At 35.6% G+C, this 19,503-nt stretch overlaps 1 protein-coding gene across 8 annotated transcripts in view; it reads left to right on the top strand.

Moving 5' to 3' along the window:
• Positions 1-6,342, top strand: part of LOC123536450 (delta-like protein 1) — a 228,983-nt gene extending 222,641 nt beyond the window's left edge. For all 8 annotated transcript variants that reach the window (XM_053548896.1, XM_053548869.1, XM_053548870.1 and 5 more), the window contains 2 exons: positions 843-1,842; positions 3,212-6,342. In XM_053548896.1, the coding sequence (XP_053404871.1) occupies positions 843-1,842; positions 3,212-3,371 (1,160 nt within the window). In that variant the 3' untranslated portion in view covers positions 3,372-6,342. The remainder of the gene's footprint in view (positions 1-842; positions 1,843-3,211) is intronic.
• The last annotated feature ends 13,161 nt before the right edge of the window (positions 6,343-19,503 follow it).

Here is a 19,503-nt window from a genome sequence, read left to right as displayed (position 1 = left end):
CATGCGCAAAATATTAGACCGCCGGCTACAAAAAAAGGTAAACTGATTATTGTGAAACACTTAACATTATAAGCTGTATTGATTAACTAGAAACCACAGGTTCATTTAATAACTTCATATGCGTTTATTGATATTGAATAAACTCAGCTGGGTTGTTATGCTTAATGTGATAGTCATGTGAATTCTAAAGCGCCACCTGCTATGGACATTCCCGCACCCGACAATTGCTTTGCGGTTAAGTCATTGATTGACCGTAATTTCATTATTTTAATGTTACAGTTTATTGCTGATATATTTTCTGGTCAATAGATAGTTCCTATGATTGATGCCATTCATTAGAATCCTTAAAAATACGTTACTCAAATACACAATTACACAGGACAAAACGGCGCTGCTGATGAATGGCGTTTTTACATTTCGTACTCACGTAAACATCAAAATAGTGAAAGTAAATAGGAACTTCCCACTTCATACATCAGAACAGCCAAGTAACAGCTGAATCACGAATGTGGCTTGGAAATCTTCTTTGATATACGTGAATCGGGTTTTACCAATCGACACCTATGATAAAACCATGATTAGACATGTACTATAAACGTGGGGGATCCTTTAACTTTCCCTGTTCATTTTGAATCGTTCCATTCTGATATATCAATTGCTATCTCATAACAACGGGCCATTTTCTGTTTTTGTTGTTGAAACGTAAGGATTAGAACTAGAATGTAGGGAACTAGTGTTTTTGTAACATTTCACTGTTGCAAATCTGACATTGCCATTAGTATAATATGTCAACTCTCGAACCTGCTGTAAGACTTGAACATGTTTTCAACTTGTACTTTCAGATGGACGCTGTATCGATAAAGTCAATGGCTTTAAATGCGTCTGTGAGAGTGGATTCAGTGGAAAGTACTGCGAAACGAATGTAGACGATTGCACGCACAGCCCATGCAAAAATAATGGCGTATGCTTAGACAAAATCAATGATTTTGAATGCCGTTGCGTTCCTGGATTCGTTGGAGATTTCTGTCAAACCAATGTTGACGATTGTGAAATGAGACCATGTGCTAATGGCGGTTCCTGTAAGGATTTAGTGAACAATTTTACATGCACCTGCCGCCCGGGGTTCTTTGGAAGATTTTGTGAAATTGATATTGATGAATGCGGAAGTAACCCATGCAGAAACGGTGCCACGTGCAAAGAAAGTGTTGATAACTACCACTGTTCGTGTTTGCCTGGGTACACAGGCAAGAATTGTCAGTACTTACCAGGACAGCTGGAAGGAACGACACCCGATAACACGGACAGAAGCACGGTTACCGAGACAACCACGTTGAAAGGGGACTCAAATGTCAAACATAACGTTACAGTTACTGAACAACACGGACAAGAAAATACTGAAGAATTTACGACCACACAGTTATTGTTGATTGTGTGTTTAGGTGTAGGAATTCCACTGTTATCAATAATCATTGTAGTGACTATTTTATTGTGCCGAAAGAGACGGTTGCCACATAAGACTAGAGAGGAAGAAGAAAATGTGCAAAATTCCATAAACAATAAACTGAGAGAGTCGAAAATATTTACGACAATCCCTCAGAGTAGTTCAAACATTTCCAATTTAACAAGTAAAATATCAAATGAAGACATAGACTTTAATACATTGAAATCATACAGAAGCAGTAGACCTAATTCTATTTATATCGGCGATAAGCCTATAAACAATAAACAATTGTTTTATAATCCGGATCTGCAGGTGCATTCAAAACATAGAGACTATGATAAAACTACAAAGTCTCTAGAAAAGGAGAAAGTATCAATAGATCCATCAAATTTAGATGTCAGGTAAGGCGATCATATATATATATATATATATATATATATATATATATATATATATGTATGTATTTTAAAATTAACTGAACAATTCATAGCATCACATGTAATCTGCACTCTATTAACAATTAGTCAAAGTAAGATCAAGTTAAGAATGTGATGTATATTTATAAAATGAAAGAAGTACCGATTCGGCGTCATTCCATACAAAATTCGAATTTCAAGTTAATTAAATGGCACTGTTCCGTTATGTTAATTTGCTGAATTCCAGTATTTCTGCATAATAAAAGATGTATGGAAAATGTCACCACATTTTTGAGCTAAATCATCTAAAAGCAAAAGCTTGTCGCTCTGTAGCTCCGGAGTGGGGAGTCTTTCTAGTGAATATAAAGCAGTTGCTTTGGGTACTGAAACAGACTTTAGGTGGCTCTAATATACTGGCAAGTAATATATCAGAAGTTTCCATAGTCAAAACGGAATTGACACCGGAATGTGTATATTTCTTCTCTTAACGTCAAAACCGTTCTGTTCACAGAAAAAGGCATACTCATTCTTGACACCGTTTTCCAATCTCCTGGTTTATAATTAATAACACTGAGCAGTGTATATAGGGAGACTTGAGATTTTATGTGGAATAAAGCATATTACAGTGTCTATCATCTTTTTCATCTGGATAGCTATGGTTTTTCACAGGTTTTCTTCATTATAGAGCTAATTTCTTCTCCAGCATGCATTGTTTGTTTTGATATTGGTTTATAAAAGAATCTAGTCCAGAAGTCAATGGTGCAGGAACATTTTCGAAGTGTGCTCTTCAAAAACGCGTATTTATACTTTCAACATGCTTGTAACATATTTAGCTATCTTCAATAAAAGCAACGTGAGAATTACATCAAAAAGCAGAAAAACCTTCTCATTTGGCGTTTTTGGTCTTTATGGTAAACCTTGAGGTACAAAAACGATATTTTGGCACTCGACAGAAAAAATAATTTTAGGTATTGTTGTAACTCATATCTGGAGCAGATCTCGTAATATCTCGCGTCTTAACGAGATATACAGATGGCACACTTCACAGATTTGATATCACTTCTGGGAAATGCTGTGACATGGAACATATTAATGCTATGAAATCCGCTACTTCGGAGCTATATAACTGTAATGAGCGGCATGCTTTTGTTTATCTAGTCCTTTGTTTAAGAAACAAAGAAAAATTGCATAAGAAACAAAGTAAATGCAGAAAAAAGAATGCTTGATTTACAACACAGAGTTGGTTTATTGAGAATTATTATGCTTTGACAGTAATATTTGATCCGTTTTTATGTATTAATAAAAATAATAAGGTTGTACACATGTAGTTATATATTTCTTTTTATATTTTCAGGGATTACCGCGGTTCACATGACATCCACTACATAGATAAGCACATAAACAGAGACACTATCAATAGGAATTCATTATTAATTCTTGAGCCACAACTTCACCAAGAACCACATCGTCACAGTAGTTACTATGGTGACGACGTCCTCGCAACGGAAGTCTAGTGACGTCATACTCTTGTTAGACAATCTGACTTTGAATTGCAATATATTTAAATTATTTAAAAGATTTGAAAACAAGTGTATTTAAAATGTATTTATTGCGAAACAGATCTCGTTGTTTCCGTGGAGCTACATATCTACAGGCCGAGGTTGTCGGCTCATTATAACTTAGTCATTTTGTGAGCCTGCAAGTGCCTTTGTGTGCGGAACTGCATGTATGTGTGACATTTTCGAAAGAGAACAATTCCAAAGAATTTAAATGGCAAACTTCATGCTACCATTACCTTTAAAGGGTGGATAACACACTGTCTCTGGGAGATCACATCAGCACGTCACGGTATTCGTGCTTACGTCATCAAATGACGTCATCGTTGACACACGCGAGTGTCAAGTGACAAGAACTTACCAAATTCGTCCAAATAATTTTGTATTCAGTGCTATCAGTTAGAAATTAAAACTTTTTTTTACATTTTCAGTCATTTGTGTTTCTGCAGCATTTGCGATTGTTGTGCATTTTGGTTTGAAGTTACATTGTATGATTTGTTGTATTCATCAATCATCGCGTTGTTACCAAAAAATAGAACTGATACCATTGAATGGGAGATTATATAAACCAAAACAAAATTGCCATGTCATTATGCAAAATCGATATGCATAGCACCACTTAATTCCGAAAATATAACTTCTGCTGACTGGAGTAAGAAATCAACCAATCATCGTGCACCAACAAACATTAGGTCACTTGCTACGTCATAATTCATTAAGAAATCCACAAGTGCTCAATTTTCAAGATGGGACCCAGACCGCGCTGAGGACATATTGAACTGTTAGAGTCACGTAATAATGTGGCTTGCTGGAGTAGTTCAAGATTGTTCAATGCAACAGTCTTATGTGAAAAACAAACTAGTGCTTTTGGGTGCAATTTTTGCCACTGTAGTTAGACATTTTATGAACTGAGGTATTGTTGCTTAACAAAATTTATAGCTTTATAACTATTGTTGTGTGAAATCTGGTCTTTTAAAACATTTTGTACATAAAATAAATATGTTTGCAAACATGGCTAAAGTTTTATGCACAAAATCTGTGCAATTCATCATACAGTATACATAGGTAATGTTAGATGTCGTACAGTATACTTTGTATGATGTTTATATAGAATTGTTTCGGCTGACTTTAAGGTTGAGGGATACATTTTCAATAGTAGTTTATAAACAGGTTATGCTTTAATATTTTCTTATTTTATATAGAATATTTACAGTTTGTTAAACAATGGTTTCAGTATAGTTTGTCATTTTGATTAACTGTTTTTGCATTTTTTTTTGTAATTTTAGCGTTTGTTTATTTTAAGTATTTTTGACAAAAACAGTACTTAAGAAATCAGATTTTAACAGATGGTATACTATTCTTTATTATACAACTACTTAATTTTAGAATTTCGTTGCTAAACGTGTTTTGTTTAAAAAGTAGAAACCGTTCCCACATTTTCCTGAAATAAAGAAGGAAAGGTATCCAATAACCTTAAAGTAAACCGGAAGTGCTTGATTTGCTTGATGATACTTATTCAGTATTTTGTTGAATCAAATATATTTGCATATTGTCATGAAACTTCTGCAGAAATGATCACAATTATTTTGCAACAAATTTTGGATATTTATGTGATAGAATTTGATATTAAGAATGTGTGATAGAATTTAATAGTAAAGAATGAGATCTCTAAAAATACCAAAAACATTATGATTTACATATCAATTTGACGATAGCAAACTCACTGACAATATACGAAAATATATGATCAACGCATATGATTATATAGGGCATATAAATAACGTATCAAAAATGAATTTCTCCCTTCCATGTTGTTTAATATACTGAATTAATGTTCCTGCACTAGAATTTAGCGACAATATTGTTTCAGCAATTTTTTACTCAACAATTGGTGCCCCATTACATGCATTTCATTTTTTGCATTTGGTTATTTTCTGTATATTTAGCACCTTTGTATTTATTTTTTTCTGCATTCTAAATTTGTTTCGGTCTTGACCTAGAACCTTTATCTTTCCATAGCCTTTTTGGACAAACTTAACTGCAGACTTTATACCAAAGTGAAAATTCAGACCATTGAGTTATTGTTTATACAATTAAAATTACATTTCAGAAAAAGGTGATTAAACCAAAAAGACACCACGTGACCAGGCAGATCTCCCATCATTCCATTTTCATTGGGCAAAGCCCATTAAAAGTTTCGTCCATAATGCGTCTTGTGTCGCCAATTTTTGTAATTCTGTCACAAAATTAGTCATTTCTGTTCTTCATTTTCTCATTCTCATATACCATTTCTCATTTCTTCATCTTGTCTATCATTCTCAAAAATTATTTCTAAATTGAGATCTGGAGCATTCATGTTTCATTTTCTTTCGTTCATCATGCATAATAACGTGCCATTTGCTGTATTGTTAACACATTATACTAAGCTGTTGAAGACATTTGTTCTATCTTAAATTGATTGTTAATGATCTTAGTTAAAGTCACTTTTACATTTGTTTTAAAAAACGACAACCGTCAAAATGCACTTAATGTTAAAGTTTCTTTTCGGTTTTTCAGAATTTATACCAATTTATAATCTTTAAGCATGTTTTTTGTTCTTGTTTAGTTCTCTGTTGAAAAATACAGATTTTAAGTGAAGTATAAAAATACTTATATTTGACAAAGGAAAATTATATTTTCCACATTATTATTGTTAGGAGTATAGCAAGGTCACACATTTGACATTTCTTCTTCAACACTGAGTTTACACAGCTTAGTAATGTTACATTTTTTCGCCTGTGATGTCCTTTGTATATATTATGTATATTTATAGAAAAAATTGTTCCAGGATGTATATAAAACTGTTATTACTGTTTATATGATTATTACTATTGGTATTTCACGATATCATGATTAAATAAAGAAGTCACATGTGACTATTTTTTCAATATATCCATCTTCTTATTTTATACCTGACACAACTTAAACATGAAATATCAGTATAAATGATGGAAGTTTCCCTTTGTCGTTCCCGCAGTTGAGCATCGAAAAACATAGGTCTGTAACAAGACGTAGAAAAAGTAGTTATTTTCAGAAGACTGTATGTTTAGTCTGATACACATAACTATCTGCCAATTAAGGGTGACAAATCAACAAAAATGATACCAAAGTTGGCGACCTTGGGGAGATGTGTCAGAGTAAAATCCAAATCCTGATGGCAGTTCTAAAGTCTGAAGTATGCATAAACCTATAACATGTTCAAGCTAAATCGCACGGAACCTGTCGGATGTCGACATTTTTTCCGTACAAAAGTTAAAGCAACACGAGTTATATCAAGGAATTGAATGAGCGCTTATTTGCACAGGCTGTGCAAAAGAACTATAGAATGGGGAAAATTACGATGAGTTTTGTTCCAAATTTTGTAGGTTATTACCGTATAAAATGTCAGCAGCCTAAAGGTGATGAAGTAATATTCTTGTTAACGATAATTCCAGTTTTAATTTGTATATATTAACACGTGGACGAGCACATAGCTCTTTAAACGATAACATATATCTCAAAACATAAAAAGGAGTAATTTCTAAAGAATTCTAGTATTACCATAACTTTGGAAAATACAGGAAAATGCATGTGTAAGACAATCTGGATATATGAAATCTGATGTCTTTGTTATTTTCAAGTTCTGCGAATGACAGAATGCGTCCAGAAGTTTTGAGTGAACCAAAGCTATTTAAGCCGAGCACACACCAAGGGGGTCATCATAAAAGTACACGTTATAACAATCTTTCAACATCTGAAATTAGAGCCAGTTTATCATATAATATCCCAACGTGTATATGTACTTGGTTCTGATTAAAAAGCAATCCATTGTGTTAATTTCAAAGCTGTATTTCATAACTAAGTTCTCAAGCTCCAATCCTATACCTACTTACGCCATAGGAAACACTATCATCTTATAAATATTTTGCCAATAAAACGGGATTTATAACGTTGCCATATGGCGCTCGCTCCAGTCTGACCTGTTTTCCTGCAAACTTTTTTTCCCCAGTCAATAACACAATTGGCCGTTTTTTGTCTAAAAAATCATTCCAGCCACGAGAGAAAATTTGACGTTTTTTTTTTTAAATAGATCATTTGTGTAAATTGAAGCATGCTGACCAGTACGCTACCCGTGATTCATTCGACCAATTTGCTGCAAAGTACAACTTGCAGTAACAGACCACCCAAGGTAAAGGACAAAACGTGGTCTGTTAAAACAACTGGTATCTTAAAACAACATAATTCGTTCTTTATTAACACAATTGGGAACTGAAAATGTGGTCTCTTAATGCAGTGGTCTTCTTAATAGACGTGGCCTCTCAACCAAGTTTGACTGTATATGTTTCCTTGTTTAAGTTGGAACATTTGCCCCATCCATATCGTTACTAAGGTATATACCCTTTTTGTCATTATTTTATTTCATTTAAAGTATGGTGCCTAGCCTAAACACATTGCTTAAAATGATTATAAGTTGTTTGCACAATGTTAATGCTATGGAGTATCCCAATCAGAACCAGCTTAAACGGTCCGACTATTTGTTTTACACCAAAGAAATGTTGTTACGTTACCTGTCAACTATTAAATCAAATAACACTGTACATAAGTTCTGTTCATAGTTCTATTAATGGGAAAAATCTAACACTGTACATAAGTTCTGTTCATAGTTCTATTAATGGGAAAAATCTAACACTGTACATCAGTTCTGTTCATAGTTCTATTAATGGGAAAAATCTAACACTGTACATCAGTTCTGTTCATAGTTCTATTAATGGGAAAAATCTAACTGTTCATAGTTCTATTCATAGGAAAATCTAACACTGTACATCAGTTCTGTTCATAGTTCTATTAATGGGAAAAATCTAACACTGTATATAAGTTCTGTTCATAGTTCTATTAATGGGAAAAATCTAACACTGTACATCAGTTCTGTTCATAGTTCTCATAAAACTCTAGGCAAAATATGCACTGGGAGATTTGCCATGGCAAAAATCTTAAATTGCTGTTTTTCAGTCATTGAATTTTTTTTAATTGTTGCATCATAGCATTGCTTTGCAGCCCAAATTTCATACGCGTTTTCCAAGAATTTATACAGTTAATTGTAATGAATGAGTTCTGTAACAGCTTGCAGAACTAAAGTACATCCTATCTGGATCAATAAGCATACACAGGCCATGCGGTTATCAATCTACTGATAATACGGTGCAGTCCTTTAAATAACATTTATTGTACCTAATATTATTATTTCAAACTTGCATAAATTTTGTTAATGTAATGCGTATCTCCTTATAAGGTATATGTGGTGTACGGCTATCTTCACACACATATTCAAGTGTCTGGGCAATTCTATAATTTGGAAAAAAAGTGGTCGTGGACTTATCCCAGACTTGCTCTTCGGGACAAGGGATTGAATTTAGACGTAGAAACAACAGTTCCTTGAAATCTTATATTTTAAGTCTGTCGTGTTAGCAGCGTTTAATATGCAATATACTAGTACATGAGAGTTTTCATGTTTTATCTCATTTAATAATGATAATAATAATACTAAAAATAATAATAAAGACTTTATTTTCCGTACATTACATGAATCTTTCATGAGGCCATCAACAAGAACAGCAAGATAATTAAAACAATATACAAAAAACAAAACAAAAAAAAAACGAAATGCAAATTCCGAGAGATACAATACAAACCTATTAAGTTGAAATACGGTATTAGACAAAAAAGTAAGTATAAGGTGGAGATTAGAAGATGAACGCAAAGTGCAAGTATGAACGTCTAATAATAATATTTGCCGAGTGCTTAAAAAGTCTGATAAACGCTACATTTAATGATATACAATAAACATTATTATTTTGTAATACGGATCGCGTGTAGCTAAGACGGTGAACAAACGTACAGTAATCGCTGTGATACGATCAATTAATCCTAAATCTGTATCTTAATCAAATCAAATTAACAATAGACACTAGATACAACCCCTGGATAAGGACGAAACGTAATGAGGCGGAATACATTCAACTGGCACTCATAGTAGCACCAAAACTTGGCTTTCGTCCTAACTGCTTTTCGACCCAATCCGCCGATCGTGATTGAGCGTAAGGGGTTTACGTGCGATTAGTACATTAATCTGGTGAAAATTGTAAGGACTGACCAGTGCTTATCCCAAGATTATTACAACCCTTATGAAATTAATTCTTCTAAATCGTGAAGTGCTAACACAACTGTTTATTTAAGTTCATCTGCCTACATTGTGTTCGTCCTTAATTATATATTACGAATTCAGCTGCAAAAAGGCCACAATGCCTTTGCTTATTATGTGGCTGCACACATTTTAGGTTATATTTCCTGCTATATTTGTATTTTTGGTTACATTATTTACGATATTTTCTGCTAGTTGGAGTATTTTGTTAGCACAGTGGAAAGTATTATGAAAAATTATTTTTGATTTGTACTAGTATACGATTATTTTAAAAGAAATTTGCAATTTTATTCATTCAAAAGTCAGTTAAGTTTATCAATCAGAATTTTTGTTACACGCCTAAATGCGTGTGCGTGGAATAAAGAGATGCCGAAAGCTGAAACAATGCACGAACATATTTATTGCCCATATTTATGTCTTGAAAGTATTATTTTCAAAATCTATCAGTGAATGAATGCCAGAGGCACACGCGCATTATGTTTTACGCATTAATCGCGTTATTTACTTAGTAATAAAATCTTTAATGGGTCATTAAAATTGTCTTTTAAAAGATATTTCCATGTAATGCAGCCGCAATGATTACATGCCTTACGTTCCATAAAGATTGACATATTTCTGTTAATTCAAATCTCTGCGGTTTCCGAAGTAAACCCTTGAATAATTTGTTGATACACCCAAAAACTGAGGTTTTCATGCCTTCAAATCTTGACCACAGTGGAACTCTGTTAATTCAGTTATAAAGGCCCATCCTAATTTTGCCATTTCATTTTAGAAATGTAAATGCAGTGACAGTTTAAGGTATAGTAGACTTGTTTGTTCATACATAGTTTGCCAGTATGAGTTGAACTGTTTATGATAAACTCTATTTCATTTTATGTCCACCCGCTAAAACAATTTTGAAACAAACACAACACCACTGATACTATGAAACCATGGGAGACGTAAGAAAAGTACCCTTATTGAATGACTTACTGCTCAATTGCTGAAACTATGTACCCGAGGTCCGAAAGATCGAGGGCTGATAGTTTTGACTATTGATAGACATTGTCTTATTACACGACATCAGAAGCAAATTTCAAAGTTTTACTCAAGTTTTGTCTTTAGCCCAGGAAACCTTTGTTTGAACCATAGACCAGTAAATAGCACAAACTATGGACCGGCGATTTCTACAAGGAGTGATTGCATTGTAATACAATGTATTATTAAACGACTCCGGATATAAATCACCGTTTATAGTTTGTGCTATATGACCGATCTATATTCAACACAAGTTTACTGGGGTAATAAGTGAACAATTTTAAAAATAAAATTGTGAAAGTTAATGTCAGTGGTCATGAAATAAAACGTCTATTGAATGGCTATTGACCCACAGTCAGACCTAGGGTCCGTAGTTTTGACAACTGACCAGAAAGCCATCCCAGAAGCGTATAATATAACACAATGCATCGTTTACTGCAATTTTACGCACAGAATGGAACGTCATATTGCTTAAACACATGCAGAAGGAATAAAATTTTATCGCGTGAAAGAATTTGCGGCTTTGTTACAGCGATATATGCTTCATGTACCTTATTTCTTCGTGTGACCCGTAATCTGTAAAACTTGTTGATATCGCCATTGGGTACTCGTATTGAATTAGATTTTCAGTTGTATCAATATTTGAGATGACAATTAGAATATTCCATAATTAATCAAATGACGTTAGATGAGCGCTGTTTGATTTGCTACACCCGATTTGGCCTTGGAACCGAGATCGGAGAATATTAATCAGTTTTTTTTTTCTGCTGCGGTGATGCTTTTGATTAAATCACTGATACTGTTGCCATGAGCAAACTGAAGAAAAAATGATATGATAAAATTGCAGGGCGATCAATAAACTGATGTCTGTTGCATACTGGAGTAATTGGAACAATCATGCTTAAAGTGTTAGATACTTTATTTACTAGTTCATTATATCTTGGACGTAATTATCATTATAGAGAAGATACATTTGTACAAAATCAAAAGTATACATACAAAGTGCCATTAAGCATATCGCCTATTGAGACGATATTCATTAAAATAAATTCTAATATGACAAAAATCGTGTTTATTTTCGTAAAAACACGGCAAAATTTAACGCCACGTCACATATTATCTCACACCATACAGGCACTGAGAAAGAGTGCTACAATATTTGAACCATTATTTATATAAAAATCTATTCCAGAATCAAAATAATATAACAGAACAATGTTACAGTTACGGTAGTGGGCCTGTAGCAACCATGTTAGAGTTACGGTAGTGGACCTGTAGTAACAATGGTTACAGTTACGGTAGTGGGCCTGTAGTAACAATGGTTACAGTTACGGTAGTGGGCCTGTAGTAACAATGGTTACAGTTACGGTAGTGGGCCTGTAGTAACCATGTTACAGTTACGGTAGTGGACCTGTAGTAACAATGGTTACAGATACGGTAGTGGACCTGTAGTAACCATGTTAGAGTTACGGTAGTGGGCCTGTAGTAACCATGTTACAGTTACGGTAGTGGACCTGTAGTAACAATGGTTACAGATACGGTAGTGGGCCTGTAGTAACCATGTTACAGTTACGGTAGAGGGCCTGTAGTAACCATGTTACAGTTACGGTAGTGGGCCTGTAGTAACCATGTTACAGTTACGGTAGTGGGCCTGTAGTAATCATGTTACAGTTACGGTAGTGGACCTATAGTAACAATGGTTACAGTTACGGTAGTGGACCTGTAGTAACAATGGTTACAGTTACGGTAGTGGACCTGTAGTAACAATGGTTACAGTTACGGTAGTGGACCTGTAGTAACAATGGTCACAGTTACGGTAGTGGGCCTTTAGTTACCATGTTACAGTTACGGTAGTGGGCCTGTAGTAACCATGTTACAGTTACGGTAGTGGGCCTGTAGTAACCATGTTACAGTTACGGTAGTGGCCTGTAGTAACATGTTCAGATACGGTAGTGGGCCTGTAGTAACATGTTACAGTTACGGTAGTGGCCTGTAGAACCATGTACAGTACGGTAGTGGGCCTGTAGTAACCATGTTACAGTTACGGTAGTGGCCTGTAGTAACCATGTTACAGTTACGGTAGTGGGCCTGTAGTAACCATGTTACAGTTACGGTAGTGGACCTGTAGTAACAATGGTTACAGATACGGTAGTGGGCCTGTAGTAACCATGTTACAGTTACGGTAGTGGCCCTGTAGTAACCATGTCACAGTTACGGTAGTGGGCCTGTAGTAACAATGGTTACAGTTACGGTAGTGGGCCTGTAGTAACCATGTTACAGTTACGGTAGTGGGCCTGTAGTAACCATGTTACAGTTACGGTAGTGGCCCTGTAGTAACCATGTTACAGTTACGGTAGTGGGCCTGTAGTAACCATGTTACAGTTACGGTAGTGGCCCTGTAGTAACCATGTTACAGTTACGGTAGTGGCCCTGTAGTAACCATGTTACAGTTACGGTAGTGGGCCTGTAGTAACAATGGTTACAGTTACGGTAGTGGGCCTGTAGTAACAATGGTTACAGTTACGGTAGTGGGCCTGTAGTAACAATGGTTACAGTAACGGTAGTGGGCCTGTAGTAACCATGTTACAGTTACGGTAGTGGGCCTGTAGTAACCATGTTACAGTTACGGTAGTGGGCCTGTAGTAACCATGTTACAGTTACGGTAGTGGGCCTGTAGTAACAATGTTACAGTTACGGCAGTGGGCCTGTAGTAACAATGTTACAGTTACGGTAGTGGACATGTAGTAACCATGTCACAGTTACGGTAGTGGGCCTGTAGTAACCATGTCACAGTTACGGTAGTGGAGCTGTAGTAACAATGTTACAGTTACGGTAGTGGGCCTGTAGTAAACATGTTACAGTTACGGTAGTGGGTCAGTAGTAACCATGTTACAGTTACGGTAGTGGGCCTGTAGTAACAATGGTTACAGTTACGGTAGTGGGCCTTTAGTTACCATGTTACAGTTACGGTAGTGGGCCTGTAGTAACCATGTTACAGTTACGGTAGAGGGCCTGTAGTAACCATGTTACAGTTACGGTAGTGAGCCTGTAGTAACAATGTTACAGTTACGGTAGTGGGCCTGTAGCAACCATGTTACAGTTACGGTAGTGGGCCTGTAGTAACAATGTTACAGTTACGGTAGTGGGCCTGTAGTAACAATGTTACAGTTACGGTAGTGAGCCTGTAGTAACCATGTTACAGTTACGGTAGTGGACATGTAGTAACCATGTTACAGTTACGGTAGTGGGCCTGTAGTAACCATGTTACAGTTACGGTAGTGAGTCTGTAGTAACCATGTTACAGTTACGGTAGTGGACCTGTAGTAATCATGTTACAGTTACGGTAGTGGGCCTGTAGTAAGCATGTTACAGTTACGGTAGTGGACCGTAGTAACAATGTTACAGTTACGGTAGTGGACCTGTAGTAACCATAAACTATCAATAAAAGAAATCACGAGCTGTATTTTTGTTTGAGGTAATTTGTTTCCAGATCAATGAAACATAGTAATGTAACTATGAGCAGACACTTTTTCCGCGCACTTAAAGTTGTGAGCTCACGAGAAGTACCGTCATCGACACCCAATATCGCATTGTCGCGTCTTAGCAAGACGAGATTTAATGTGGAACGAACAGGATTCCGTACTTAAGTATTGTAATATTTATACACATATTTATTATCATTATTGTGGAACTACAATTATAAGATACCATTAACTGAATGCACTAGGAAAAGGCCGGTTTAAGGGGTCATCATAGTGAATTCTACCATAGGGAACGCTAATAAATTCTACAGAACGTTTGAGGAGGGGAATTAGCTCAAGTGGTAGAGTTCTCACTTAGTATGTGAGAGATACTGGTATCAATACCCGGATTTTTATGTCAATTGTATTGTATGCAATTCGCTCCTTTTTTACTTAATTATACCTTACATCTCCACTATCACAAGATGTACACAAACTACATGTAATCACTCCAGGAGAGGTACGTTCCAACGTAAGTCAAGTCTCAAAAATGTCATGTTGCAAACTATCACCGGTAATTTAATTACGTGACCTCTGTCCACAGCTGATTTACACAGTGAAGTGTACTGAATTACGTGTTTTGTGAAGGTTATGTATGCTTTACGGGAAAGACAGATTTTATAACGCAGTTTGCAACAACTGTATGAATTGTTAAGACTACATAGCAAAAACACTATCCTACATCACCTGGTAAAGCTGAAACCGAACGTTTTTTTAAAGTAAAATTTAGCCAGATATAATATATTGATTCCACATTTATGAACAATTACATACATGCACAATCAGTTAAATGTTGCCACTTGTAAATTCTTTCCTGAATCCGCCTTTGTATCTACAAAATCCTGTCATATTCCTGTCATATTCACTACACGATTATTGCAACGTCTCATCGAAAACCAAAACAGTGTTGCTGTTTCTCACTTAATGTGTTACTAAGTATCAACGACGGAGATTTCATTTGAGAAAGATGAAAGTGTATGCATTGAACACAAGATGTGTGTAGAGACTAGCAATTTTCAATCAAGCGAGATATATTAAAAAGGAATTAAGCGCAAATGTTCAACACTCAGTAAATTCATATAGACATAAACTCGTTCATGACAAAATAGTAGTCAAATGTTGCAAATGCAAGAAGTCACTTTCAGATGTGTACGACCTTGGACATTACGCATTGTCAATTCATGAAGATTTGAAAATTTTATGTGAATTTTGTAGCAAACACTTCAACAACAGAAGATATATTTTAACAGAGCATTCAAAACTATAAATGTGAAATATGTGGACAACAGTTTTATGAAAACTTTGTTTTTTAAGGCACAAAGACAAACACCTAGATTTAAGATCTTATGCGTGTAATACATGTAGTAACAGTTTAGGTTATAAGACAGGTTTTAACATTGTATGGAGGAAATAGCATTTATGTATGACACATGCGAAGCATATTTAACAGCAAATTTGCTTTAAATGTAACTATGGTCCAAAGACGTTGATATGCGGTTGTGGTAAAGCGTATTCATGTCGACAGTCTTTGATCATCCATAAGACATTCTTGGTAAAGTATTACTGGAAAACTTCATTATTCGTATCATTCCGTAACCGCTTCTGTATTTAAAACCCTTTATTGGCATAAATGAGCCCCCATTGCTTAGTTCAGACTACGCACATTAGAGTTTAAGTTAAGTAATAAATATTTGCTTGCATCGGCTTCACATATTTAAGCTTGGAATTTTTATATAACCTGACACTGCTCTAGCCATCATTTATTTTTCTCCCCTTTGTTCTTACTTCGATTATTCGAAGAATAAGGATGACTGTTTTACTCGCCCTGTCGTCAGCCGTTGGATTCAGGTTGAATTATCAATTTCACTATATCTTCTTATCTATTGCCCCTATTATCATCAAACTTCACATAAGGGTCTATGAAAGGAGTTTCTTTGCACCGTCACACATTTGACAAAGACTTAAGCTATTGTCCAATATCTTCATCCACACTGAAGTAATTAAACACTCCATTGACAGCTCCAGCTTCCTCAGGTGTGCCCAGTTTCACTATCCAGCATTGAAATAGTCGAGCGCGCTGTCTCCTTTGACAGCTCTTGTTTCCTGTCCGGTCCATAACTCTGCCATCCATGAAGGGATTTTAATATTACTTGGCATAAATGTATCTCATAATAAGACAATGTGTCTTGCACAACTTTCAGACCCCTAGCTCAAAGGTCAAGGTCACACTTGGCAGTCAAATGTTGACATAGCATGAACAGGGTCTGTTTCGTGTCCGGTCCACAGCTCTGTCATTCATGAAGGGATTTTAACTTTGCTATGCATAAATGTTCCCCATGATGAGACGACTTGTCAGGCGCAAAACCCGGACCCCTAGCTTAAAGGTCAAGGTCACAATTTGAGGTCAAATGTCAACAGGGCTTTTTTCCTGTCAGGTCCACAACTCTGCCATCCATGAAGAGATTTTAATAGTACTTGGCAAAAATGTACCTCATAATCAGACGATGTGTCATGCACAACTTTCAAACCCCTAGCTGAAAGGTCAAGGTCACATTTGGCAGTCAAATGTTAACACGGCATGAACAAGGTCTGTTTCGTGTTCGGTCCATAACTCTGTCATTCATCAGGGGTTTTAATATCACTTGGCACAAATGTTTCCCATGATGAGATGACGTGTCTTGCGCAAATCCCGGACCCCTGGCTTAAAGGTCAATGTCACAATTGGGGATCAAATGTCAACAGGGTTTTTTTCCTGTCCGTTCCATAACTCTGCCATTTATCAAGGTATTACAATATTACTTGGCATAAATGTTCCCCATGATGAGTCGATGTGTCATACACAACAACCAGAACCCTAGCTTAAAGGTCAAGGTCACACTTGGAGATCAAATGTCAAATTCAAAATGACTGTCCGAAGCATTTTTTCTTCATGCATAGCGGGATTTTATAACTTGGCACAAATGTTCACCACCATGAGGCAGCCTTGTTTTTAGAATTACATCCCCTTGTTTTACTATAAATAGATTATATTGTAACATTTTTATTACTGGCCGTATGGAAAAATCGAGACCACTTTTCTGTGGTACAACATGCATGTTACATCCAATTTTAGGTGTATCTAAACTATCCCTACCTGGTAAAGAGTTTCTTGTGGACTTATATTATATAGTTTTTTTAGGATTAATTTCCCTTTGTTGTTACTATAAATAACTTATATGATAACTTTTTTTATAATCGGCCGAAAAATTCCATATAAATACAACTGTAGGTTTTTATATATGCAAATTCTAATCCAACTGTTTTGTTATAACATATTGTTTATATAGTACAATATTGTTTATACATAATTGACAGATATCAGTTCATTATGTTGTACTGCAGTAGAGAAAATTAGGTGCCTTCCAGTAGGGGACTTTGTATTGCATGGCAATACTTCATTCACTTGTTTTTTAACATCTCACACACTTACTTATATCTTATCCGGATTCAAAGTCCTTGTATCTGTCATAACCCACAACCCCCGCCCACCCCACCTCTCTCCCCCACTCACAAACAGCCTGCTGTCCTCCTTCCCCTTCCTAATTTGTTTTAACATTTCTGACACTAACTTATAACTTAAATTGTTTCTCATTCCCTCATACTTAAAGCCCCACTTCCCCAACGACCCAATTACACCCACCCACTATAAATGCGTGTGTTTTTCATCTCTTACTCTTGCTTTGCTTATGTCATAATTATAATACAATGTATTAATATCTTGGTAAATATTTTCGATTATTTGAGCGGGCAGTCCAATAAGAATAATTACTCGATCCCTACTGGTTATTAATTGATCTTGAAGTTACAGTTTTTGAAGAATATAGATGCCTCTTAGTTCGCACTATTTGTAAGCTTTCATTTAATATGTTGATTTAGACAGTGCCTATAGTTGTATTTCATATTATGCATTGCATTAGCATATAGAAGTACGTAGTAATCTGTAGAAAACAGAATCGAAATTACTCTTATGGTCTATGCGATATGTTGATTCCTAAAGTGTTAGTCACGCGATATAATAGGGATGTAAAATAGAACATCTTATATATGAAAACAGGCATAAAATTACTCATAAAGCCTTAGGATTCCCGGGTCTCTGAAGAGTAACTCAAGAGATCGATAGAGTTGGGTGTAAAATGAAATTGATTTGATATTTTCTGATATTTTATATAGATCTACGTGCGTTTGGAAAACAGAAATGGATTTACTCGCATAGTGTCGTATGATATTGGGATATCTCATATATTCACATGCGACAGAGTTAGGTATTAAAATAAACATGATTTTACTGTATTTCCATATTATGATCAATATCAATTTAAATAGAATAGATTGGTTCCAGTGGTCTAGGAGATATGGAGTGGATACGTTTTGTTGTGTTTTCATATGATTCTCCTGTTAATCAAATGCCTTTAATTTATCATTATTTTCTGCCAAGCTATTAATACAAAAGAAGTTCGAGCCGTATTTTGCACCATGTCCAAAGCTTTCGATCGGGTCTGGCAGAGAGGTCTTGCCCGGAAAGACAGAAGCTGCTCTGACAGTTAGACCATTGATGCGACATGTCCTGTTAAATGTTAAATTTGTGTGACTCCGTTTATTTATACAGTAAAGTTACTGTTTTCGACGTTTCCAAGTCGAGTGTATACCGGATCGGTTTGTATTATAAAATATGAGGGCCATGATGGCCCTGTATCGCTCACCTGACTCAAATGTGTACATGATTTCTTGGTACAAAACTTAACACAATGTTGTATGCCAAATATCTGAAAATATATGAAAAAAGCACAGATAAACGCAAAATGAGACAGGACGAAAGATGAAAAAGAATAGAAAAATGAAATCTCAACAAGAGAAGAAGAATGCACTCAGACAAAATATACGCATTTCATATTGAAACGTTACCTCAGTGAATTTCAGTCATTTTGCTTGAAGTTTTAACATCGGCTTGTGCTGATGAATTACCATTTGTATTAAAAACAAGAGGATCATGATGACCCTGGATCGCTCACCTGAGTAATGTGAGCTACATGTTTCAAATGTCAAACTGATGCTAAAATATTAGGAAAGTAGGTCCGTAGGTCACATTCATGGTCAGTGAAAGTCAGTGTTAAGATCGGTGTGCAAAACTGTATATGTCATCCAAATTTCAAGGCTGTATCTTAAAAAACAAGAAAGTAGGTCAGTAGGTCAAGGTCACAATCAATTGACCCCCTAATTACTTGGGATGAGCAGGTATTTATAATAAACAGTCTAGGAAATATAATTTTGTGTTCTGCCAGGTTTGTGCAAATCATGT

The sequence above is a fragment of the Mercenaria mercenaria genome, chromosome 1, assembly GCF_021730395.1.
Source record: "Mercenaria mercenaria strain notata chromosome 1, MADL_Memer_1, whole genome shotgun sequence".
Classification (NCBI taxonomy): Eukaryota; Metazoa; Mollusca; class Bivalvia; order Venerida; family Veneridae; genus Mercenaria; species Mercenaria mercenaria.
This window is presented reverse-complemented; position numbering and strand designations above follow the sequence as displayed.